This window comes from Taudactylus pleione, unplaced genomic scaffold (genome assembly GCF_031769625.1).
Source record: "Taudactylus pleione unplaced genomic scaffold, aTauple2 ptg000464l, whole genome shotgun sequence".
Lineage (NCBI taxonomy): Eukaryota > Metazoa > Chordata > Amphibia > Anura > Myobatrachidae > Taudactylus > Taudactylus pleione.
Genome location: NW_028284866.1, coordinates 1,870,245 through 1,897,539, shown reverse-complemented (window position 1 = coordinate 1,897,539; position 27,295 = coordinate 1,870,245). Strand labels below are relative to the sequence as shown.

Genomic DNA, 27,295 nt, shown 5'->3' with positions numbered 1-27,295 from the left:
GTGATGGTCAGAGAGGGGGAATGGGGAGTTGGAATAATCAGAAATATTACAACGGTTAGTGAAGACTAGATCAAGCGAGTGCCCACTCACATGTGAGGGTGAGGAGGTCCATTGGAAGAGACCAAATGAAGATGTGAGGGTAAGGACTTTGGAGGCAGAGGATTATGTGGGGATATCAATTGGAATATTGAAATCACCAAGGATAATGGAGGGGAGGTCAGAGGAGAGAAACTGAGGGAGCCAGGAAGCAAAGTTGTCAAGAAACTTAGAGGGAGAGGGAGGGCCAGGCGGACGGTAAATGACAGCTACTCGCAGGTGTCCTGGTTGGAAGAGGTGTATAGCATGAATCTCAAATGTAGAGAATGTAAGGGATGGTTCAGAGGGTAGGAGTTGGTAGGAGTAACCTGGGGATAGAAGGACCCCCACACCACCACCATGGAGACCCCCGGGCCGAGGGGTGTGAGAGGTGAGGCCCCCAGAAGAGAGAGCTGCAGGGAAAGTGATGTCAGAGGGTGAAATCCAGGTTTCAGTAATGGCTAGGAGATGCAAGATTTTGGAAATTAAAAAGGTCATGGGTGGAAACCAGTTTATTACAGACTGATCTGGCATTCCAGAGGGCACAAGATAGAGGGACAGTGTTTATGGGAGAGATGTGAATGAGATTATCAGGGTTGCTGTGACAAGAAGGTGAGATTAATTTGGGTGACAGAGATGAATGTAGTGGAGAGATTGTTCGGGCACCAGTGTTGGGAAGGGAACCTGAAGGTAGTGGGCATGGGATGTACAGGTATGGGAAGAGGGGAGCACACAATGTGGGATGTAGGACAACAGTGGAGCATACAGTATGGGAACAGGGCAGCACACAGTATGGGATGTAGGGGGAAGGGGAGCACACAGTATGGAATATAGCGGAACAGGGGGGCACACGGTGTGGGATGTAGGGGAACAGGGAAGCACACACTATGGGATGTAGAGGAAAAACCGTGAGCACATGGCATAGGTTGTGGAGGTGGAACAGGGGAGCACACAGCATGAGATGTGGAGGTGGAGCACACAGTGTGGGATGTAGGGGGAAATAGGTGCACACAGTGCTGGATGTATGAAAACGGGAGTACACAGTATGGGATGTAGGGGAGCAAAGGAGCACGCAGTGTGAGTTGTAGGGGAACGGGGAGCACACAGCATGGAATGTGGAGGGGGAACCTGGGAGCATACAGCCTGAAATGTGGAGGAGGAACAGGGGAGCACACAGCATGGAATGTGGAGGGGGAACCTGGAAGCACACAGCCTGAAATGTGGAGGAGGAACAGGGAAGCACACAGCGTAGGATGTGGAGGGAAAACGGGAGCACAGTGTAGGATGTGTAGATGGAAATGGAAACGCTCTGTGGGAACGGAAGCACAAAATGTGGGAAGTTGAGGGGGAACAGGGAAGCACACCGTGTGAGTTGTAACGCAGCTTCTTTTAGTAGTACCTATTTCTGGGGAAGTAGAGGGGGCAGGCACCAGCTAATTATTTACCTATGGCACCATTTTTTTCAGGGATGGCCTTGAGTGGAAGGTTTCACAAGCCCACCCTACACTGCCTAGCACTAACTAAATAATATATATATATATTCTGGATGTTATCTGTTGGTCACTAGAAATGTCTCAGAGGTATGACTTTCCACAATCCTCTATTTTCTGTTCAGCAAAAAGTGGATTATCAGTTTTCATTTTTTTCCTTCATCAACTAGGAGACACTGGAGGCTCCAAGACAGTGGGGTATGGACGATGCTAAGTGGAGCTGGCACTTTACATTTTTAATAAGTGTGACTAGCTCCTCCCCCTCTATACCCCTCTCCAAGCCTCAGTTTTAGCTTGTGCCCGAGTGGAGCTGTTGTATATACCAGTTCTCCTTTGGGCTTGTAGTTTATTATTATAGCGCTGCTGCACTGTAGCTGAGAACAGACAGGCAGCAACTGCCACTGCCTGTCTGCTCCATGGGAGACTGCCAGCAGGGACCCGCTCGCAACTGCTTGCAGTTCGCCTTGGGTCCCTGACTACACGCAGAGACCAATGTCTCTGGGAGACTGCATGTCGCTGCACGCAGCGCGCACTGAGTCTCCCGCTAGTCACACCACCGCCGGCAGTCGGGCAGATCAGTGAGTATGCCCTGGCTACCTCAATTAGTGACGTAGCCAGGTTACACAGCAGGCGGTGATTTAGTAAAGCGGCTGTGCGGGCTCTTCCCTTCACAGTGCTCTTATGAATTATGCATGAGCGCCATAGCGGAGGGGGAGCTTAGCTCCAGAGTCCTGTTCCTTCCTCCCAGCGGTCCCAGCGCTTCTCAGAAGTGTGCTGGCAGCCATTATACTGAGGAATAGCCTATCTGGACTGTATGTAACTAAGTGGGCTTTAGGCTGGTCAGGAGAGCATTTATGGCAGGTCTGTAACTACTTATTTATCAGTGGTTATATCCTCCTATGCCTAGCGTTTTCTCGCACTGCTAGGAGCATTATTGGGACAAGTGTGACTCTCTCCTGACTTTCTATATCTCAGTTTCCTTTTGACCTTTTGACTACACATATGTTGTTTATTGGGGTCTGTATGTAGCATGACTGACAAAGGCTCTAAGGAGTCTCAAAGGCTATTTACCTGCAAAAAGTGTGCAGTTAAATTTACACGGGGGCAGTCATCTAACTCCCGATTGTGTGATAATTGCAAATCAACAATCTGCAGGGCTGTCAAAACCACCACCTTGGTTAGGTTACATCCGTTATGTCCTCTCTATCTGCTGAGCTGGAGGCTACTCGAAAAGAAAGAGAGGCTTCCAGATCAGCGGCTCTGGAAGAGCCAGCATGGACAAGGTCCTTGGCGAAATCCATGGAGGGGATTTCAAAAGCCATGGCTAGGACCTGTACCACTACGGGATCCTCTCCTCAGGTCTCAAAAAAGAGACGGTTACCCTCAGTCCTCCAATCGGAGGATGAGGATATGGCCAGACTTAGAAGGTGAATATACTCCAGATTCGCCTAAAGAACTCCAGGACGAGTTTGAGCCGGTATCCGAATGGATAGAGGTTTTAATTTCTGCAATCCGATCGGTATTGCAGCTTCAGGAGGAGGATTTGACTCCCGCATGACAGTCTTACTTTCTAAAGAAACAAAGACAGGCTGTTGCGTTTCCAGGATCGGAAGACTTGGATTCTCTTCTGATGTCAACTTGGGAACATTCGGATAAAAAATGTCAGATGTCCAGGCGGTTATTATCCTTTTCCGGCAGAAAATCTTGTGAGACTCCCCCTACCGTAGATCCATCGGTATTGCAGCTGCCTAAGACGACAACACTACCAGTTCCTGGGGCCAGGTCTTTGAAAGACCCATCGGACAGGAGATTGGAGAATGATCTCAGCTTATTCCGTTAGCAGAGCATATAGGTGAAGCTGCGACTTACCTGGGTGAGGCGTCCAAAGACGTTTGCAATATCGCATCTAGGACTTCAGCTCTGGCGATTTCAGCACGTAGGGCGCTGGTGCTTAAACAATGGCAGGCGGATGCAGAATCTAAGAAAGCTGTGGAAGCACTTCCATTCACGGGAAGTGTATTGTTTGGAGAGGAACTAGATAAATGGATTTCTCAAGCTACTGGAGGTAAATCTCGTTTCGGTCCTTTCGTGCTCTGGGACGTTCGCGTGGTCGCTTCAGAGGAGGACCATCTACTTCCCGTGGTTCCAGAAGTCAGGGCAGAGCCGCATCTACAGCTCATCAATCTGGAGGATAAATCCACTGCCAAGCCTAGTGCATGACGGGCTTCTCACTCACCTGGGGGACCTCAGGGTGGGGGCGCGTCTTCGGGACTTCAGAGAAGTATGGATGGAATCTTGTACGGACGCATGGGTCCGGGATCTCAACACTCAGGGCTACAAGCTTGACTTTCAGTTTCAACCTCCACCTCAGTTTTTTACCACAGGTTTGTCAGTTTCCAACGACAGGAGTGTCATTTTACAGCAAGCTATAGACAAGCTTCTATTCGCCAGAGTGGTGGTCCACGTTCCCGGGCATCAGACTGGACAAGGTTTTTACTCCGGTCTTTTCGTGGTTCCGAAGCCAGACGGTTCGGTCAGACCTATTCTGAACTTGAAGGATCTCAATCCTTACCTAAGGATTTTCAAGTTCAAGATTTTCTATTGGTGATTGCGGGCCTAGAGGAAGGCGAATTCATAGTATCTCTCGATATCAAGGACACCTATCTTCACATCCCTATTTGGCTGCCTCACCAGGTGTTTCTGAGATTCGTGGTTTGGCCTTCGGCTTATCATCTGCCCCCAGGGTATTCACAAAGGTCACGGCTGTGAAGAGGAGTATCTTTCGGAAACAAGGGATTACTCTTATTCCTTGCCTGGACGATCTTTTGCTGAAGGCCATTTCCAGGGACCAATTACTGCATTGGAATTGCGGGCAGTGTTCTACGCTATTCAGACAGCAGATCACCTGTTGCGGGGCCGAGAAGTCAGGGTCCAGTCCGACAACGAATGAACACTAATAATTATAATTTTCTTTAGGTCTCTGCCATCGTATTCTGTCAACAAAATAACACTGCCGTTTTTAACATTCAGGGCTCCATTTAATAACGAGACATAACCCCTTTAGCACTCGCTAAAGGTACTTTATCCTCCGTTCACTATTTAACAAAAAGCAGTAAGGGTAGCTTACCACTGTTTGTCACTGTAATGCTAATGTTATCTACTGATGGCGTTAGTGGTACAGTCACTATAAACAGCAATGGGAAACCCAGCAAAAGCCTTTCCCGCTTCATCAAAGCTTCCAGGCATTGCCTAATCCCTGCAATGAAAAAGTGCAATGCCCATGTGCAGATGGCCATTGCGCAAGCACATTATTCAGCAGCCCGTTCTTGGCAGTGGTAGGTTGATATCAACAGAGCAGAGGACACTGCAGATGAGGGGGATGTCGCTGGATCTTGCTAGAGAGGTAAATTATAGTACATATCTGTGACATACACTGAAGTGCCAAAAGTCATGGGATAGCAGTAAAGGTAATGGTAGGTGGCATCACCATACTGTGATTTGGAAATGCCCATAGCTGCATCAGTTGTAATTGGACATCTCGTGAGTCAGTTTGAACACCAGCTAGGCAACGTGAATTATTGGAGTTCAAATGGGGCATGATAGTGGGTGCCCGACCGATGGGACATTCCATTTCTGAAGTTGTGCAGACATTCAGCATTCCTCGGTCTATGGTGTCATGTGTGTACAAGGAATACCTCATCGTAGGCTTTACCATCCACCGTGGACAGTGCAGTGGCCGACTACAGGTGCTTAATGATCGTGATCAATGGCATCTGGCCAAAATTGTCCGTGGTAACAGACAAGCGACACTGGCTCAAATCACATCCACATTAATGCAGGAGATACTCTACACTCATCCAGCAGGTTAATGCCCGTTAATAATACGATACAGAACACAGCACCTCAGCTGGGCTCATGACATCGGTAATTGGATTCTGGAGTACTGGCATCATGTGGCATGGTCCGATGAGTCACAGTTCTAGTTGTTTTGGGCTGATGGTAAAGTTTGAGTGTGGTGCAGGACCATGAGGCCATGGACCCAAGCTGTCCACAAAGCACTGTGCAGGCTGGTGATGGTTCTATAATGGTGTGTTCACGTGGGATGGGTTGGGTCCACCTGAACACGTCATTGACCGATAAACACTATGTTGCATTGCTTGATGACCATTTGCAGCCCTTCATGTACCCCCACAACAATGGAATATTCCAGCAAGATAATGCACGTCATTGGTCCCAAGTTATCCAAAATTGGTTCGAGGAGCATTCTGGAGAGTTCCAACAAATGATGTGGCCACCATGTTCCTCTGACATAGCCCAAATCGAGCATTTATGGGACATAGTGGAGAGATCCATTAGTACCCAAGATCCTGCACCTAAGAAGACATGGGTCAACATCTCACCAGAGGTCTTCCGTCCACTTGTGGAATCAATACCACGTCAAGTTGTATTAATAGTATTAGTAGTAATAGTAAAAGTATTAATGTGAATGTTAATTAGAGAAATTAGTTTAGCAATAATTTTTTTGCCTTAATAATGTGGCCCTCCATATTTACCAACAAGTCTCCTATCAGTCTGGTGAAAAACGGTAGAGCCTATGAAATAGGCTCCCAGGCCTCATGTAGCAGATTTAGTATTTTCAGCAGATTTCATTTTAAGAATTTTATTATGTAAAAAAAAAGTTTTCATAGTATTCACACATATTTATATTATATACATGATACATATAGGGGTCGCCCAATAGAATGTCACAAAGTAATGTTGGTAGTGATAGCAGCAGTAAGTGATGATTGATCCAGTTTTAGAATATTTGCAGACTGGTTGCATTTATGTTTTGGCAGCATGGAAAATGTTTGCCACTGACCATTTGATGATCAGGGATTCACTGTATTAAAGAAAGAGCTGCAAAAATATGAATGACCTGATAACACATAGTGACATCATTTATTCCCGAAGAAATTTAAACCAAGCTCCCAGTGAGAAGAATGGTAAGTAAGGGCTGTTGGCAAGACATGATAAAGCATCGGGTTTCATCAGTTGGACCATGACCAAGTCTGACAGACAGACCTTCAGGTGAATAAAAAGTTGGTGACCGGCTGACAATACTTTTTGTATATCGGGTTTTGTAGTGAGCTTTAGATTTTGTAGAGTAATATCCATAGCTATTGGGACTCTTCCAGGATGATGAACCAAAAAGACATGGAGATTTATTTACTAAACTGCAGCTTTTTGTATAATTTTTTTTTTTTCTTAAGGCATTACACTGGGTGTTTTGTTACAAAAAAAATTTGCTTTAAATTCTGTTACAAAACGACCAATTAGGCAAATAAACCCTATAGTGATGCACTTCCAGAAGATGAGGATGAGTGGGGTCAGCTAAAGATAGCATGGTAGGGGTAAAAAGTGAGAGTTTTTAGAAGTGAGTTTTAGAAGAGATGTTGCCCATAACAACCAATCAGATTCTACTTAACATTTAACTAGCACCTACTAGAAGGTAATAGCTAGAATCTGATTGGTTGCTACGGGCAACATCTCTTCTAAAACTCACTTCTAAAAACTCTCACTAAATTTACCCCGTAGGCTTGATTTGTGGTGACAGGCTGACAAGACTGCAGGGTATAATGGGACAGCTTAAAGTACTGATGATCACGTCCGTACACCAGGATGTCTTGCAACTAGTTCAGTTCCAAGAGGAGCTGGAAATGGTTTGTGAGCGATGCTGAGTTCTTTGTTAAAGGTGTGGAAAAATGACTACGCAAAGCGCTATGTGATATGTAAGCACTATATAAAACCTATAAAAAAAATAATGTTAAAAATAAAGAAAAGAAAGAAAATGTTTTTATTTTTTCTCAATATAGAAGGGAATACAAAACTACTGATGGCTAATGTTTTTATGTTTGGATTGTGTCCAAGTCACTTATTTTTCTTTGCTTACTGTAGATCGAATATCCTGCAATATTGCTGGGTTAAACTGTGTTAAAATAGATTCTTGTCTGTTCGTATTTGCACAATTGTTTGATGATAAAATGCATCGGATAACTCTTTAAACTACAGTATGGGCAATTACTTTATGATGATACCATCCTGGCTGTTGGGATCCCGGCGCTCAGAATACCGGCACCGGATGCCGGCGACTGAACCCCGACAGCAGGCATCCCGAAGGTAAGTATTAGTGTTAGGGTTTGTTTTAGGCACTAGGTGGAGGGTTAGGGTTAGGCTGCAAGGGTGGAGGGTTAGGGGTTAAGACATTTACCTAATTAGGTCTGGATTCTGACTGTAGGGATGCCACTGTCGGTATTCTGACTGCTGGCATCTCAACCGCCGGGATCTCATTCCCAACCCCCATCCCATCCTAATTATCTACAGCCACAATACACTGGTACACGACATCTCCCTCCAGCAAGTGTTTCTTACACCAACTGTTTCCCTTTCTAAAATCTATCAGTACAAATATGTTTAATGTAGGAACTTCCTTCCATATAATTCACAATCTTCCCACACACCAATCTCACAGGAGCCTCACACCAAAATCTCTCTGGTTATAGATCTAACCCTGGCCAATACATCTTTTATCCGAGTGCACCCAGTTTTCAAGAACAATGACAACATGAACTCGGACCCCAGTCAAACCCCTAAAAATAGGCTTTCAGTTTTGTCACTTTGTGGTGTACGATTTAGAGCAGTAGTCTCCAACCTGTAGCTCGCAGGCATAATTTTGGTAGCTTACCTAGCTACAGTACTGCCGAGTAAACTAGGAGGATGTGACCTCTGGCGCGTCCTCCCCTGTGGTGTCAACGCCATGGGTGGAGCCACAGGGAAGCACATCAGGTGATTTCCGCAGCCTCTACAGCAATCACCTAACGTGCTTCCCTGTGATTCCACCCATGGCGTCTACTCTACGGCAGAGTGAGTTACTCCAGCGCTGCCTGAAAAATCACACAGCAGCCCTGCCTATATCTTTTGCTCCTCTACGTACTCCTTGGAGCCAGTAACTAACAGTGAAATGCATTTGTGCTTAATTTTATTTACAAACTACAACATTTTTAAAAAAAATTTAATTAAATGACTGTCAATTGTTCGGTTATTAGCCAGATATTTTTTCTACAATTTTAGTAGCTCTTCAGGATATTTAATTTTACTAAAGTAGGTCACACCTTCCTTAATTAAGGTTGGCGACCACTGATTTAGAGTATTATATATACAGATTTTAAACATTCAACTTTTTTTTTAAAACTAAATATTCCTCATTATGAAATGCACTTCTATTAAGTAGGGGGTTGGCAGAACACTACTGTACACACACAAAATAAACTCGATCTGAGACAGCTAAGAGATAGAAAAGACTGAGAACTTACCCAGGTGTGATGGGAGAGGCTGCGTTACGGTTGGTGTAGTTTACAAGCGCATTAAATGACTGATTAACCCACTGCCAAAACACTACCGCGGGAACGGTCCTGTCAACAGTTTCAGCAAATAATTAAAAAATAACAATAATAATAATAATGATTAATAATAAATAATAGTTGTTATTATGAAAGCAATTGATTCCACAAAACAGAGAAACAGCATTTGTGCTTTTTCTCCATGAAGATAAATAAAAACATCATTTCACAATACAAACACATATACACTTTTAGCATTGCTGGTCATACTTGATTGCATACATCGCCAGCAAAGGGATCCCCAATTCACTTTTATGTAGAAAGAAAAAAAAATTATGGCATTGATGGAAAAGCTAAAATACTACAAAGTCCTATATAAATTACTTCTAAAATATGGAATAGGAGGATAAATGGAGGACTGTACCAACTGAGACAGGGGTTTGTAAAATGTAGATGTCAGTATAAATGAAATAAGGGTCAACTTAAGGGTTTAAAAAGTTTTAATGAACAATCATCTGTGTTTCATTCTTTAAATCTATAATGCAGTCCATTTAGTGATACAAATAGTATTAACGGAAAATGGTCTCATTCACTTATATAAAACTATTCACATGTTTAACAAGAGCAGGAGGTTTGGTCTGGGCAATAATTAACAGACCTGTGAGACAAGGTCTATACACAGACATCTGACTAGACAGACAGCTGTGTATGCATTAAGGGTTCACATGAGATCAATAACCTAAATCAATGTGCTGCCACGGACTACATCCTGACCATGCCACTATCTGCAAGATCTCCCTGTAGTTGCTCAAGTTTCTTCCGACAGGGGGTATCCAGTCATTACGTCAGCATTCAGAATGTCGACGGTCCATTTTACGGCTAGAGCTACAATCAGCAGAATATGCTATGGCGACATGTCGACTGTCAACACATTCCAGCAATGTTGACACTTGACATGTCGACAATGCCCATGTTGGCAGTCTAAAATGTCGACATTCAAACTATGCAAAGTACTGCGCTGTAAATAAAGAACGCAAACCACGGAAACACAAAATATGATATATTGCTTTACTGAAAATAATTAGATCTTACAGCTGGTTAAAACGTTCACATATATTGTACTTCCAAGATGACTGGAGGCTCTTTTGCAGAGCAGTCACTGCAGATCCCCCAACAAAAGTTAATGTACCGGCATTTTTCAATTTTAGTCATATTTTAATGCAACTGCCAAAACAAGCAAGTACTCCGATTTAACTCGGCAGGAGATTCATTAATAAATCATAAATTACACTCCACCTATACCCTTAGCAAAAAGACTGGGCTTCCTTACCATTGCTAAAATATTCTCAGTGCATTCCTGAAATGTCCTGGACAGGCTCAGGAGAAAAAGAAAAAAAATGTAGCAAGGAGGCCAAAGATTTTTTCTTTTTAATGGCAATACCAGACACTCTTGGAGAAATATTATGCTGGCACTGGCGAACATATACAATTTCTCAGCAATAAAGTATAAGCATAATAATTAACATGTCAGGACAACGTAAACCAGAGAAATTCTTCTGAATATTACAGATATTGGTCTTGTAAGTAAACAACCCAAGGGACGGAAGGAGCAACGTTGTAACTAGAGCTCACTGAGAGAGAGGAAATTAAAGAGAAGTCTTCAGTTACTACGGCATATTACTGCTGCTGCTGTCCAAGGGTGGTGTCCGTCTCTGGAAGCCTCACGTCTATAGAGACAGCCTTAAATGGTATCTTACACTAGTTTAATATTCATGTTTGGATGAAATAAAGAACAAAGCTAGTAGGGCTTTGGGGGGGTTCCATGCCAGTGCCCCCAGTTTGGGAGAACTCACTCCCACGTGTACGGAAACTGGCCCCCACTCGAGAATCAGCACACGTGCCATATAAATAGCTCTTATTAAGCCAGAACTTTTAGTGATTGAAGCACCAAGCTGAAATGATGGGCTATATGGCACTATGAAGAGGGATTCTCCATTTGAAAACCTTGTGTTAACCAAAGGTCTCACTCATCTCAAAAGACCAACAACAATAAGCGTCTTTAATAGCTGTGTGTTTCGGGTACAATTCAGAAAGAAAGAAATAAAACCACAGTGTGATTGGACCGTACCTGTAAAACTGTAACATGCAGCCAGTAATTGCCATTCCTCCTGGGACCTGAAAGGACATTCTGCCGATCAGGTTCATCTTGTCCCCGGTGTCAGGGTGGAAAGCGGAATCGTACAGTTTCTTGGCATAGTGCAGCTGCTCAATGCTGGTGCCTGGTGGAGCGCCACCTGCTCTAAACACAGAACACAGAGTCTAATCTGGGATTTCTGCAATAAGAAGACTCTTTAATACATTGGACAGTGGATAAGTGCAGCCAAGTAAAACTCCTATTCCTATTCAACCCTCTTATCCAAGTCACACACTGGGGTTACCACTGCGGTTAACAGGTAGAATAAGTTTTACAATTATTATATTTTCATCAAATGAATTATGCTTAAACATTTGACGTTAATATCGTACTATTTCATAAAAAGGGAAATGGTTTACAGGATTTTAATTAGCCGAAAAATATTTTCTTAAACCCCTTTCAGACATACAACCCGGGAAATTTCCTGCTCAGACCCGGTAATTTCTCCTGTGCAATTTCCCGGGTATTTGGTAGAGACCCCCCTTTCACACTACAGTGTCTACCCGGGAAATTCCCGGGTAGAACCATTCAGACAAGAGCAGGGTTTTTCTGCTTACCTGCCTCTTCTCTGCCGTCTGCTCCACATAGCCTATCCCCTCTCTGGCTGATGATGATGTCATCATTCAGCTGCCGGAAGCCAGCCAATCATGCAGCTTTTTTTTCTTCTTTTTTTTTATTATTATTATTTTTTTTTTAAATTTCTTTCATTTCCCTTGAGGCAGAGACCCGCCGGCGGGTGTCCCCACCATCCGGCTGGGGTTCTCTGTACACAACCGGCCGGCGCTGGGGGTGGTGAGCAGTAGCGCTGAGCGTCCTATAGGACGCTCTGCGCTGCCAGCTCCATGTAAAAGCTGCTTGGTGCTGCCTGGGAGTAGTAAATTCCCGGGTAGCACCATTCAGACAGAAGCAGGGTAATTTCCCGGGACTTAAGTCCCGGGAAAAACCCTGGTCGATTGAAGGGTCGGCTACCTGGGAACGTGTTCCCGGGTAGGTACCTTTCAGACATACGCGGCAACCCGGGAATTTGGCTGAGACAGGCCAAATTCCCGGGATTCTCGGTATGTCTGAAAGGGGTATTCTTGACAGAGCTTTATTAATGGATTTCACACAAAAATCTAAACATTAAATGCTGAGAGTTATATTGATCTATGCAGACCACCGAATATGTGATCATAGCCAGCCGCCCTTACACTGCCTGGCAGCATCCTACATGCTCTCCATTAGCTTTAAGAAGAATAGCACAAACTCATTACAGGCCAGTCACTCTGCCATTTTATACACTGATAACTTATTTTTGTTTTAGCACCATATAATATGAAATGTGCATTACATCCACAGCCCTGGTGTTAAGGCTTCGCCAATCCCTGTTTAAACAGAGCACTTGTTTGGAACATAAGCAAGAGCACACTGCAGTCTCGTCCAATCAGAATAAGGAGTCCTCTGTTTTCACTGTGGGTTTTGTACAGATGGGAATTAAGAAAACCTGAAATCCCTCCCCCCCCCCCCCAAAAAAAATGTACACTTGCAACAGCATTGGGCTGTGGCAATGGCACCCTAAATTGTCCTGAATTCACCCGTTTTCATTTGCAGACCCACAGGGGTGTGTATTAAAATACATGATTTACACATCTAATTGAAATTGACCCCATTATGTCATCAATGGCAATGCATCCAATTTCACCCAGAGTTTATTCCAACAGTCACTATGAGGAAAGTACAGTTTAAATAAACATTGTATATTTTGGGCATGTTGCTCAAACTTATAGATAAAAAAAAAAAAAACCCAGCCAGAAAACTGTAGGTCTGAATAATAAATGCCACGTATGTACAACAGCTTTAATAACTGGAAAGTTGTATAGAATTCTGACAAGGTTAAAACTGAAGAACACGATTGGTTACATCAATCACATGACAATCAACAATAGGTAAACCCCACAATCTAAATAAACAATTACGTGTCCCCTAGCCAGCACTTTATGCTCCTGTACAATGTATGCTCCTGTTGATGTCAGTTATAGGCTCCATCTCATTATGAAGTACTTTTAATATGTATGTATGTATGGCACTTGTTCTATTTATTGTGCATCCACTAAGACACAGCCAGGTTAAAATGCAACCAAAACCAAAGTATAGGGTAGGCTACTATTTTGTAGGGTGCGTATTCATGAGGACGTAGTCTACCAATGGAACTAGGAACCAGTGACAGCTTCAGTACTATTATTTGTCTTCTAGTCAGCAGAGATGCCGAAACTGTTATACTGGTAAATCTATTCTCAAACTTTTTTTTTTTTTTTTTAAATTAAATAAAAACCGTGTGGACCTTCCTAAATTTGGATTATTACAGATGTGTCCTCATACATCTAGCCTCAATACACCACGTGGTGCAGGATTCCTGGCGTAAGCGACCCGCTCTGCTAGCACCTGGCGTCTTTATTTTTTTTGCCAAAAATGCGTCTTAGTTGCAGTGCGATGTACTAGGACGCACCAGCAGACTGTGCTGATTAACTTGCTATAAGTCACTTGTATATCTGTGTGCACCTGAGTCTGTATACGAAGCACAACGGAACGTGGGGAAAAAAAAAAAAAAAAAAAGCTACGGACGCTGCGTTATAGCACTTTATATACAGAGTCAGACCCAGTTGCACACACATATACAAATGTCACATATAAAATGGATCAGTGCAGTCTCCTGGTGCGTCTTAGTCACATCGACTTGCGACTAAGAGGCAAAGAAAGACGCCTGGCTGCCGTGCACAACTGCAGCAATGATGTATGAGGACACATCTGTACTTCCAGCATGTTCAAGGTCGGTTTGCATACATACAGTCTCAATATGAAATTATATATATATTATATATAAAAAAAAATTGTAGTTTAAAATATAATATAACACATACAGTGAAACTCCAGCACAATCACCAAATTTTAAACCACAAAATGATTTGGGATCTACTGACAATTGTACAGCGAACAGGTTTGTGGCTTTGAAACAGGTGAAATTCAGTGCAACTGTAAAGCCGCATACACACTTAACGAATGCTCCATGAGCGATAACGTTAAGTGTTTCCCCTGCACTGCCGGGCTCAATGTTGTTAACGACATTGAGCATACACACTGAACAATATTGTTCAGTGCCTGCACCCTCCCTCATCCCCGTACTTGCAGAACCTGATGATATCATCAGGTTGCCCCTGCAAGTACGGGCGATGAAAGAAATAGTTAACCATTTGCAGGAGCAAGCATAGTTAACGATGTCTTGCATACACACTGGACAATAGTGAACGCGATGAACGATTACAATATCGCAACTTACGATAACATACGATATGTAACTTATCGCCTAGTGTGTATGCGGCATAACTTGTTAGAAATTCTTCAGCATGATAAGACACATTCTAAATGATGCACTGATTTACTACTAAGTGAAGTGGCTGCATGCTCATGAATATTGATCCAGCCCAATAAATGGTTGCCTCTATTAAGTGTAGGTGATAGGTGCACTTTAAAAGCACCACGGCTGTGATGTACAGTGCGGATGCAATGCAGTGAAATTTTCAATGAGTGTACACGGCCAGCTTAACAATGGGGTGGATGGGACTACAGCTCCTGGCCTCCACATAAAACTAGGTCCATTATTATGACAGCATGATGATGACCAGCCACTGGTTGGTCACACGGTCGGCCATAAAAGTATTAAAATTGTATTTCTATTTTCCTCACTGAATTACGGAAAATGTACACTTTTACATGTTTATGGAGACAATGGGCCGATAGTGTAAAGGTGTATACGCCCACATGGCACTGGTCACACCCACACAGCACTGGTCACACCTCCTATGCTTCCCATAATAGGCCCTTCAACATTTTCTGCCCCATGTGACCCAGGTCCAGGTGCATTTATCCTCTTTCTGGCTATTGATTCCCATAATGTTAGTATTCCAGTTGATACACATCTGCATAATTGACAACTGTCCCTAATGTCCAGGTTTCAAAAATGTTGTCACTGAAAAATGCCTATTTTTTTTAGTATTTACCAATTGTGCAATATAATTACTATTACCTGCATGTTAAATACATTTGTTACCACATATGCTTATTCAATAGTCTTTAGCAATAAACATGCACTGTAAAGGAGGAGTATTATTAAGGGGCACATCTACTAGACGATCTACTCCCTGTCCAATCTCTAAACGATTTTCCCTTGAAATTTTATCTTTCAGTCTGAACGATTTGCAAACGATCATTAATAGATCAAGTGACACTGACCTGCATGTTCGGTCGACTGACAAGACCATCAAACGGCCAGCGGGAGCGCGCATCGTTGATCGTTAACGACCAAACACTGCACGATTTATAAAAGATTGAACGATAACTGCGTCGTTATCGTTCAATCGCCTGCTAAAATCGTGTAGTGGATGCCCCCCTTGAGACATGACACAAGAGGGATTGTTGTGCTTTAAGGTTTGCCCAGAGTATTGTGCGTTTCCCTGGATATACTGGCTCAGTAGTTAAGTGCCCCTATAAAAACTTTTAAATGTTGGCAACTATGTAGTTGCAATGTGAATGCTTGGGCAAGCTGACAAAACTGTAAAAACCCTCAATAATATATAATACATTTAGCTGCAGTTATTGATAATATATATATATATATATATATATATTTTTTTTTATTTTTTATTTTTTTTTAATTTGAGCTACATTATTTTAAAAATGAACATTCCATAAAGCTAGATGGGGAAACAAAAAATCAAATCACTGTGAAATTACCTGCATGCCTCAACAAGCACTTTTGCTCTGTCTAGTTCTTCCTCTGACACAACTGCAGTCCTGGGATCTGTAATATTGAAGAAGTGCTTCAGCCTGCCCGTAAATGTACTTTGATCCCATCTTGGAGCATCAATGTTGAAATTGGAAATCTCAGTCTTCATATTTGTCAACCTGGATTCATTGAAATGAGACAAGGGAGGATTGGAGGATTATGAAATCAGAACATAGACATTTTGTTTGTTCAATGGAAGCTGGTGACAATAAATATACAGTATTTGACTACACTCTGTGCATATGGCAGGGGACCCTACCAAGCCCTGGCTGGCCTATCCTGAGGAGACCTGGTTCCACCAGCTGGTTCACATCACACAGCAGAGTGACAGCCTGGGCGATGAGGGGAAACCATATTGTGGCACGTGAACCAGCAGCCGATTCTGATGTATAGAATATTTTGTGTGAGAAACATTATTTTAGGTGGACCAGGAAAGATCAGGGAGAACAGGAACAGGAGAGTTGGGTTACCATACCTCCAAAGCTTGATCCCATTTCAAAACTGATCTATGGATTACCATAGTAGATTTGAAACAAATTATAGAGCGCGAGTAATTATTAAACAGTTATTTATATAGCGCACATATATCCCGCAGCTCTTTACTGAGAATATTTCAGACATTCAAACAGTCCCTGCCCCAGTAGAGCTTACAATCTATATTCCTTATCATATGGGCACACATAACTGCTAGGGTTCATTTTTTGTAGAAGCCAATTAACCCAGCAGTATGTGTTTGGAATGTGAGAAGAAACTTCAGCACCCAGGGTAACACCACGCAAAAATGGGGAGAACATGTACTGTTGAGGTTAATCCAGAGTTCCCAGATTTTGCTGAACACCTCCATAAAATCAGTTAAAAGATCAATATATGTTTTTTGTTTTGTTTTTTGTTAACAAAGTTATTAAATAAAAGTTCTGATAAGTCATCATGGGATGTAGTCAGCATCCCGCCGTGCGGGATTAGGGGTGAGGGTTAGTGTTAGCTTACTTACCTATAGGAGTCTGGATTCTCACTGTCGGGATGCCACTGTCGGTATTCTGACCGGCTGCATTCCGACCGCCGGATCCCATTCCCAACCCGTCATCATTAGAGGGTTCCTCTTCCAATGGGCAGCATTATATCCTTACAGAGAACTATATGAATTTATGGGAAGGGTTATGAAATCATTGGGGTTTATCTGCCAGTAGGAGGATGGTTAAAGCAGATTTTAAAGTTGGGATAACACCCAATTGACATGAGAATCAACGACTTCTCTGCTGTGAAATTTTTCATCAATAGCTGGAAGAAGGGCTTTTAACAGGATGTAAAAATGGGGTTATCATTGCTTGGCAAATAGACCCCTTAGACTTTTAATCAAAAGGGTAAACATTGATTTGGGTTGGGTATGAGTTCCTGGCAGTCGGGATGCCGCTGGTCAGAATATCGTCAGCAGCATCCCGACATTGAAAATCCTGACAGTGGTAAGTATACTACCACTAACCCTTCCTCCCTGATGCCTATACCTAACTTCCCTTCTAGTGCCTAAACCTAACCTCCCCCTCCCTGCACCCTAAACCTCCCCCCTTAGTGCCTAACCCTAACCATGCCCCTAGTGCCTAACCCTCCCCTAACTCCTGACACTTACCTTCGGGATGCCAGCTGTTGGGATACTGGAGCCGGAATTTAGACCGTTGGCATCCCGCATGCCTGGATAGTGACCACATCCCATTGATTTTATCCCATCTTTCATTTGATCTTTCTCACCATACAAAAACTCCTATGCAAGTCACACTGAAAACTGAAGTCACAATAACTACATCAGAACTGAGGGTACTATGCAACAATTTTCTGGAAAAATAATATTTTAACGGATGAAGGTGTTAAGACCTAGGGATCAGAGTAACAATTTTATTTTAAATGTTGGTAGTCGATTTACTGCTATATTTTGTTTATAGAAGTGCCATGTCCAATTCATGTCAAATGTATCTTTAACTGTAAATATCTCAAGAAAAGTAGGTGCTGATTGGCCGGAGATGATCACATGATTGGCTTCCTATCCTACTTTTGTTATAATAACCAGGAAGTGGATTTATGGTTGGAGCTTATTAGACACACGAGCTTTGTTTACATCACATGACTGGCCTTTTGTACCACACATGGACCAAAAAACAAACTTGAAGTGTTTACAAGTTTAATATTATTTTTTTTTTCTATTGCTTAGTCTATAGTTAGTTATAAGTTTACCTCTTTTATTAAGTTTTACATTCGTGCAGACCAGATTAAATTATGTAATGACCACAAGTGTTAACATGACACTTAATCATCATCAGTGGGTATTTAAATTGATAGTGGTATGCACATACTCATTCACCTCTGAGGAAGCTGTGAGAGTACCGCAACCAAACAGGTCAGGTGTTTAGGTGCTTGACAGTGAACCAACTGGGTGGACATTGGTTATATTCCTCACCAGACCAGCGCACTCTCTGTTCTGCTGTTAAGACTAACCCTAGGATTCTGCGTTTACCATCATTTGCAATTATTTGCAAAACGGACCCTGAACATAATCACAAAATCTGGTACAGGCTTGTGATTAAATCGCTGGGTATTTTAATGGAATTGGTAACATTTTCATTCATCTATTAACTGTTTGGATGGACTTTCGTCGTATTTGATCACCCCTGAATGTGGCAGGCCCACAATTTTCATCTTATTCATACTGGGTCCACTGTCTATGAGTCACCTTGATGAGGCTTACGTTTTATTGTATAGAACATGTCAATTAGTGCAATATATTAACGTTTATTTTTAATGTATATTTATCTAATACAATTTAGCGCTGTTCCTTTCCCATTGTTTGAGCTAGGAGATTGACGCCCTTCTTTAGAACAGCTGCTGTCCAGCCCCTCCGGCGACGCATATTTAAGGGCCCGTCTTTCTCCCTGAAATCACAATAATGTCTTCAAATTACATACCCAGACCCGGATAAGACCCACAGGGGGCTAGGCAACTTACTGATTTAGGCCCCTTCCTACCTTAAATTTCTAAAAAAACAAAACAAAAAAAACACAACCCACAAAAACGTGTTAGGTAATCTGATCTCTAGGTAGGAGGCTAGATTGCCTAATGTACGTTCCAGTTATGAATGTAACCAAGGTGTGGGCAAAGTTCAGCCCGCAGAGCAATGTGGCTTGGTCCGTTAGATGCTGCGGCTGGCAGAGGTGGAAGGAGCTACAGTCCTTGCTGCCGGGAGCTAAACACAGCTGAGCTCTTAGCGATCTCTGGGGGTGGAGCTAATCCTGGGCAGGCAGAGTACAGAGAGTGGGGAAGATGTACTAATCTTTGGAGAATAATAAAGTGGAGAGAGATAAAGTACCAACCAATCAGCTCATGTCAGTTTTAGAGATGAGCGGGTTCGGATTTACTCGGATCTCAAAACGGCATTTTATTGCTTATCGGCCATCACGTGTTTTGGATAGCCAATAAAATAAATCCGAACTAATCCGAACTTGCGGTAAAATGGCGATAAGTACTGAGTAAATCCGAACCCGCACATCTCTAGTCAGTTAACAGGTTGTGTTTGAAAAAGGAAAGGAAAATGTAATGGGCGCTTCGGTTGCAGTCTAATTATTGTATAACTGAGAGTAGCTCACCAGAATCGTGGATATGTCATTATGATCTGGAATCCAAACAACAGTCCAGGGTATGGAAACACGCAAATTCGCCGCCGCCCAAAAAATTCTGTGCGATTCCTTTGGTGTGTAAAGTCATGCTTTTGTTGTTCTTGGATGCGCACGGTATGATGCTACAGCACTGGGTTCCCTGTGTACAGACAATTAATGGTGACTACTATGCAAACGGCCTGAAAACCCATTTGCGTGGAGCCATGAGGAAGAAAAGACACTTGCTAAAGAAACAGTGGTTTTTGCTCCAAGACAATGCCCGACCACATGTTGCTGCTGTTACATTGGCAGCACTGACTGAGATTAATGGAACATCACTGGAACACCCTCCATATAGCCCGGACTTAGCGCCCTGTGATTTCTGGGCATTCCCAACCCTGAAAAAAACACCTGTGCGGAAAGAAGTTCTAACAGCTGCTGAAGTGAAAAATGCCACAGCTGCAACACTAACAGTGATATCACAGAACAGTCTACTGCACATCTCTGAATCGTTGTTGAAACGCTGCATAAAATGTATTGACTGTGAAGGACGCTACTTTGAAAAGAAAAAAGTTCAGAATCCTCGTATATCTGTATGTGTCACCGCGGAACACCGGGAGTTCCAACCCCTTAGAGTGACTGATGTGGGGGGGAAAAAGCCAGCGGACTTGTGGCCACGAAACGCGTTAGAAGCCCTCACATCTATCTGACCAGTGGGACCTTTCATTTAAGTTTTTTTTCCTCCGAACACCTTGCTATTTGCCTAATTGGAATCAGTCTTACCGCACTCACATTGCAGCTCCATTTTACTGATGAAACAGCAGCACTAATTTGTGACCACAGCACTGCCTCACAACTAGACAGGAATGAGTAAGGGGTCTATGTACTAAACCTTGGAGAGTGTTCAAGTGAACGGAGATAAAGTACCAAACAATCAGCTCCTTGCTGTCACTTTGTTTAAAAAATGACAGTTAGGAGCTGATTGGTTAGTACTTTATCACTCTCCAAGGCTTAGTACATAGAGCCATATAAGAGCATAGTCTGTGGGGGGGGGGGAGAGCTGTGAAGGATCACTGCTCAGAAGTATATTGGAGGGGAAAGCATAGAAAAAGACGTTTGCTAAGAGCAGTGATGCTAAGAGTTAAGCGTTATCGATAGAGAGAGTCACAAGAGTGCCAAGTCTTCCCTGCACTAAATGTGTGAGGGGTTTGATGTAACGGTGTGTGGAAACTACAATGACACTTAAATATATTTATTGTATTGTAAATAAAAATGTATTGTGTGCGGCCCTTTACAGGTTTCTAAAAACTTGTTTACTGGCCCCCAGCTGAAAGAATTGCCCACCCTGATATAACACCATGTTGAAACATTGCTATATATTTAAAAATCTAGAGAACATTCTATCATATAGAATTATAACATTTTATATATAAATAATACAGCCAATATATTATTTGAATATGAATATAAATATCATTATGATCACTAAACGGATCAGTCTATTTAAAGACAAACAACTCCTGACTCAGGTAACACAAAAAGGTCAAATTAAGGAAATGACAAAAAGATATTGAACAGACTTTGAATTATCAGTGCAGTAAATGTCTAGGTATGGCGCTTTAAATGAAATAATAGATGCTTTCTTACGACAGATTGCCTCATTCAGAGATGTACGCAAACCGGGTGGCGTGTGTACATCTATGATGGTGGGAGGACTGCACATGAGCAGGATCTGTACTGCGCATATGCAGGCCTCGATCTGCGAGTTCGCTCACAGTGTCTCTAAGCCTGTTTGGGGAGCAGGAAGGGGGTTGTGCCAGGCTGCTGCCCTGGAAATGGGAGGGGGGGGGGTGTCGTCCCCATTTTCTGGGAGTGTCGAGGCCAGGGCCTGCACTGGAAGACGCAGACTTCCTTGCCTCTGCAATGCCATTTGAGCAGCCTTTGGCTTTCTCAAATAGCCGATGCTGTAACCATCGCGACCATGGTGATCTGATGCTGCGTCTTCAGATTCACATCTTTAATGCAGTCAGGAGGCCTCTTTTCTCCGCAGACGCCTCCTGTAGCATTAGCATATTTTCACATTGAACTATGGGCCTGATTCAGAGCCACTCACTCGCGCTGTGCGTTCGCAAGCAGCCCGATGTTCTGTGTACACTTCGTTCTGCGAGGGCACGAACTACACACTGCAATCGCAACACTCTCGCTCGCCCAGCAAAGGCAGCCCAGGGTAATGAGTGACAGGAGAGGCCGTTTGTGGGTGGTAACAGGGGCAGGACACTAATAACGGGAGGTTGGAGATGTGAACGTAGGCGACCCTGAGTGTTACAACGCCGTTTTTGAGGCGTGCATAATTAACTGGCAGCGTCATAGTACACGTCACCATCCTTTTTTTTACACTGATTTCCTCGCAATGCTTGTGGTAGGGTAAAGCAACCGCAAGCACTGCGTTAGCATCCAATGGTGCTTGATGTACCAATATTTTAATACACTTCCTGGAGATGACGTGTGCTGGTGGGTGGCTCTGCCTGTGCGATTGGGCGTACGCTCAGATAAAGTGGCCGCTCGCTAAGACATGGTGGGGGCGTGCTTATGCCTTTGGCGAGCATTCGCTTCCCGTGGCGTCACTTTGACAAATTTGCAAAAGCATCCAGCGAGCGGGTCTGAATCAGGCCCTATGTCCATCTCTGAATCAGGCCCAGAGTACAAACTGCCGCAACAACAGCTGCATCGCAATGGCGAGTACCAGCCACATAGAAGTCTGTTACACATAACTTTTATTTACACCGCATTGCTACTACACTGTATTGCACTTAGATACTAGCCCAGACAACCACACACTGACTAATTGTGTATAATATTTATTTTATTATAATATATATATATATATATATATATATATATATATATACACACACACACACACACACACACACATACACATAGAGGTGTGGCTATTAAATGACAAGACTGCACTTGTAAAAAAATAAACCATACTGAGGGCGGAATGTACTAAGCATCACATCCACGATGCCAGCATTCTGCCAATTATCAAGTACATAATGGAACGCACGCCGTGCTGTGTGCAGGGAGGCATCCGATTGGATCTCTCATGGGGAAAAACGAATAGACGGCCATAGGTTTCTATTGGGTACCCACCGGGTCAAAGTTCCAGAATGTATCACATTCCGGAGCTTGGGACATATAGAAATGCGGACAAAACTCCAAAAACAGGGGTTTCCAGAGTTCTGACTACATTTCAGGCTTTAGTACATCCCGCTGTACGCGAGTTAAAAGGGAGAGGGGAAACATGGACTTTGAACTATCCCAAAATGGTTTTGCAAGTTTCACCCGTCTCACACAGATAGTTTGCTGTCACACAGCGTCAGAAGAGGTTGTGCTTTTTCCCATGTGTCGTAAAAATGCTTAGTTCAAAAATAGAGCAACTTGCTAACTTAAACTTTTTGATCAAACTGAAAAAAACACCCACCGAATCTTTCCGTATGCTAACCGAGGCAGATTGTAGGTCACGTGCACATGTGTTTGAGTGTCACAAAAGATTTAGTGACAGTCCTGAGGATGTCAAAAATTATGAACATCCCGGAAGGGATGGTATGGGATGCCAACATTCCGACAGGGTTAGGATACCGACACCTGTCAGTCGGTATCCTAACACTCCCCCTCTCCCTACCCAAACTCTCCCTTACCGGTGCCTGAACCTTATCACCCCCTTGTGCCTAAACCTAACCTCCTCCTCCCTGCACCCCAAGTCTAACCCTCCCCCTAGTGCCCAACTCTAACCCTCCCCCCAACCCCGCTACTTACCTTCGGGATGCCGCCTCTGGTATTCTAAGCGCTGGGATACCAAACATATCCCTCCTGGATGGCCTTGCACATCAAAAACAAATGAAAATGTGGAAAAAATTTAGAAAACTGTTCGAACTCACTGTAGACTGAGCAGCTGAATGATAAATCAACATTACTACAAAAATGTTCTAGCAACTTTGCGGGAAAGAATCAGAAGAAGCCAGAATTGTGGAAAAATTGTCCTCCATCAGGACAATGCACTAGTCCACATAGCTCTCTCTCTGTGATGCAGTTTTTGGCCTCGAAACAGACTTCAGTGCTAGAACACCCTCCATACTGGTCAGACCTAGCACTGTGTGACTTTTTTCTTTTCCCTGAGGCATACTTGCATCATTGTCAGGGAGACTCCCTGAAATAGTAGTAATCTCCATGACTCCCTGAGGAGTCCCGCAATCTCCCCAATTGCACCTTACCCATTATGAAGTGGTTATATTAAAAAAAAACAGAGATATATGCATTCAAATGGTATCATTAGTATCATTTCCCTGTATTGGTTATAAGGCACAAGGATCCCTACGGCTACATGCTTTTTCTAAAAAAGTATCAGTGTGTTTTTTATTAATAAATAGATCTTACTAACTGTTTTTGGGCTCGTTTATTTTTGGATTTAAGTCAATTTTATGGCACGTCTCTCAGATGTAGCAGTACACGTCCACTTTCACGTATGCTCATAGGTGCTGCTTTCACAATCTCCCTGAAATGCTTTTTCAAAAGTAGGCAAGTATGTCCTGAAGTCAAATCTGTACTCAAGTGTTGCCAGTTTTGCATCAGTTACTGAGGTAAAGAAGAAAACGACCGAGCTGTTGAGACAGCTGACAGATACTGAGCTACAGCACGGCTCTGACCAATGGAAGCGGTGTGTCGACGCAGAAGGGGAGTACTTACTGTAGAAGGGGAACAGAGTTAAAATGTACTTAATATAATTAAAACAAATTATAGCATCAGTCTTGTTATTTAATAACCACACCTCGTGAGATATAGGGGTCTATTTACTAATCAGTGTTAGGAGACACAGTGAAAAGTGATAAGAAATTGATAAGGTGTCAGCCAATCAGCTCCCAACTGTCATCTCACAGGCTGTGTTTAAAGAATGACAGTTGGGAGCTGATTGGCTGGCACCTTATCACTTTTCACTCTGTCTCCTAACACTGCTTAGTAAATAGAACCCATAGATATATAGATCTATATATTTTTTAAGTCAGCTCATATTAATGTGGTTTGTACCTACGGCGTTTACTTATATCAGCGAAGGTAATTTTAAACAAACGGATAGTGCAATCTGTTTTGTTAAATGTTTTACAGTGGTTTAGCAAATAATACACGTCAGACTAGATGCTGTGCAATCATTACCCAGACAAAATTATACTAAGATAGGAGGGAGTTTTTCCTCCCATCTGTAGGATTTACAGGAGATGAAATGATCTAGGAGCCAGGAAAGCTGGTTCATTTCTCAGCTCCCAATGCCACTTACCATCCTGCACCAGATACTCCAAAATTATTACGTAGGGGCATCGGGTTACCGGCTGTTTTTTATTGATCTTTTCTCAAGAGCACCAAGTGCTCACTGGTGACATTCAGAAAATTGAAAACACTGCTAAATATTTTGAGATAACCGCAATGAGTTTATGGTGAGACTGTAGCAGGACTAAAGGCCTCCATACACAGTGCGATAAGCACCTTGCGATGCGATGGCCAACATATCGGGCGGTCTCCACACACGGAGCGATCAGGTGGCCAGCCGCCCGATATGCCGGCACCCCCCTCCCCCAGGTGCATAGCGCTGCATGGGATTGTACATCGCTCCCCCAGATCAACTGAACATGCAGAAAGATCTGGTGGAACGATATACGATCCCACGGGAGCGCACACTGCCCGATATCATACCCACACATGGAACGATATAGCAGTGATATCGTTCCAATCCTTTGGATCAGCTGCTATGTTGCTCCATGTATGAGAGCCTTTAAAACTGGCACAATTTGTATTGTACAATAGGGTGAGGTCTGTCTCCTATGTACCCGATAAAATGCCTAAATTAAAATATAGTCATATCGTTCACATAGGAGCAGATAACAAAATAACCATAAATAAGCACCTTTGTATATTTAGTGTGTAGACACAAAAATGCTCATACATTATTTAATTATATCCTAATCTTGCAGACATTTCTAAATGAACATTTATAACTTTTACATTGTCACTAAATCCAATTGTAAAACACTACAGAATACGCCTGGCACTATATAAGTAGATGTTAATAATAATAAATGTCACTATACAGAGAATGGTGGGTTTTCTACAAAATAACTAGTAATATATTAACAATAAAATAAGTATAAAATGACAAAGCAGTGTTCCTGATTAACAAGAGAGGACTACCGCACAGGTTTAATTCGACAAACACCTTGTGAAATTGTATATAAGATATATAATAAAATCTTAATTAACTGTAATTTAAACAGCAAGGTGTGTGCTACCTACTACCAATAGACTTTTACATAGAGAGGGAAAAGGGGTAGTATTTGGGTGCACAAGTCGAATATTCAAAAATAAAAATAAAATATAACTTTTATTAGATATTCAATACAAGTAACAGAAGTAAATTAGTACATTATGAGTGGTATTCAATATGAAACGTAAACTTCGCTGTCGAAGTTTACGTTTCATATCGGAACTTTTACCTGCGTTAAAGTATCGGGCGCGCGCCCGCTTATCCCCGTATTCAATATGAAATTAACAAAAACGGGAGCCTCCGAAGTTGGATTTGCGTAAAGTTATGAATTTTTCCTTTAAAAAATTGTAGGACCCCCTAAAGTTATAAAAACATGGGGGATCACTATGGGTACCCCCGTTTTAGCCTTTAAATGAAAGTCGGGGATTTAAATAGCCGCAGCAGGTGTTTTTTCCCGACATTGAAGAAGTGTTGCAGAAGAGCACTTAGGTTATTTTTTTCGTTTTTTTAAGTGGTCCCATCAAATTTGGGGTACATGAAAATGGGTACTAGCATATTTTTAAGGCCCTAAAGTAAGTTTTTAAAAATTCTGCAATTGTGCACCTGCCGCTATAATTCTATTCTAGAAAACACCTGCCGCATACTTGCAGAATAGCCCTGAACCTATTTCCCTATTGTTATACAATTTTTTCCCATTTTTTTTTCACCCCAATTTTTAAATACATTTTTTGGGGTGTCCCTATTTTTTTTTTTAAAACTTTTTTTGACACAGTTCTTTTTTAAATGTCATTCCCAGGGGTACAGGCTATTTTTTTTAAGTCTGCACCCCTACACCCCAATTCTGCACTTTTTTCGACACCTATTCAATGGTGAAAAGTTATCCCGTTTTTTATCAAAGACTTTTCGAACCTGCGAAAAGTCTTTGAAATTGAATACAGTGTAAAACTAAAACCTGTGATAATGACGTCATAAGTGCGATATTAAAGCAAAAACAGTGTTTTCGCTCCCATATTGAATACCCCTGTATATATATTACAGTACCCTTACTTAGAAGTAATTTCAGATGTGTGAGCTTATCCCTGGCATATGTTTTAAACTATATTCTCTGATCTATTTTTTAATACTTTGCTATTCTCTTATCTCCCGGAGGGGAACCAACTATTATATTTTATTGAATATCTAATAAAAGTGATATTTTATTTTTGAATATTCGACTTGTACACCCAAATACTACCCCATTTCCCTCTCTATGTAAAAGCAGTGCTCCTGTCAGTCCCTATCTTACACTATCTGCCAACAAAAGTTTTTTTGAGAAGTGTCCACAAAAGGCTATTAATGGCATTTATCATATAATTGGCAGTATTATCAATAATTATTTATACGC

At 42.5% G+C, this 27,295-nt stretch overlaps 1 protein-coding gene across 2 annotated transcripts in view; it reads right to left on the bottom strand.

Annotated features, from left to right (window-relative positions):
• Positions 1–27,295, bottom strand: part of SFXN2 (sideroflexin 2) — a 56,615-nt gene that overhangs the window by 28,910 nt on the left and 410 nt on the right. The window contains exons 2-5 of one of the 2 annotated variants that reach the window (XM_088448673.1): positions 19,587–19,755; positions 15,906–16,076; positions 11,073–11,243; positions 8,918–9,016 (exon numbers count right to left, since the gene is read on the bottom strand). In XM_088448673.1, coding sequence (XP_088304799.1) covers positions 8,918–9,016; positions 11,073–11,243; positions 15,906–16,076; positions 19,587–19,606 — 461 coding nt within the window. In that variant the 5' untranslated portion in view covers positions 19,607–19,755. The remainder of the gene's footprint in view (positions 1–8,917; positions 9,017–11,072; positions 11,244–15,905; positions 16,077–19,586; positions 19,756–27,295) is intronic. The other variant, XM_088448674.1, reaches the window with a different exon arrangement.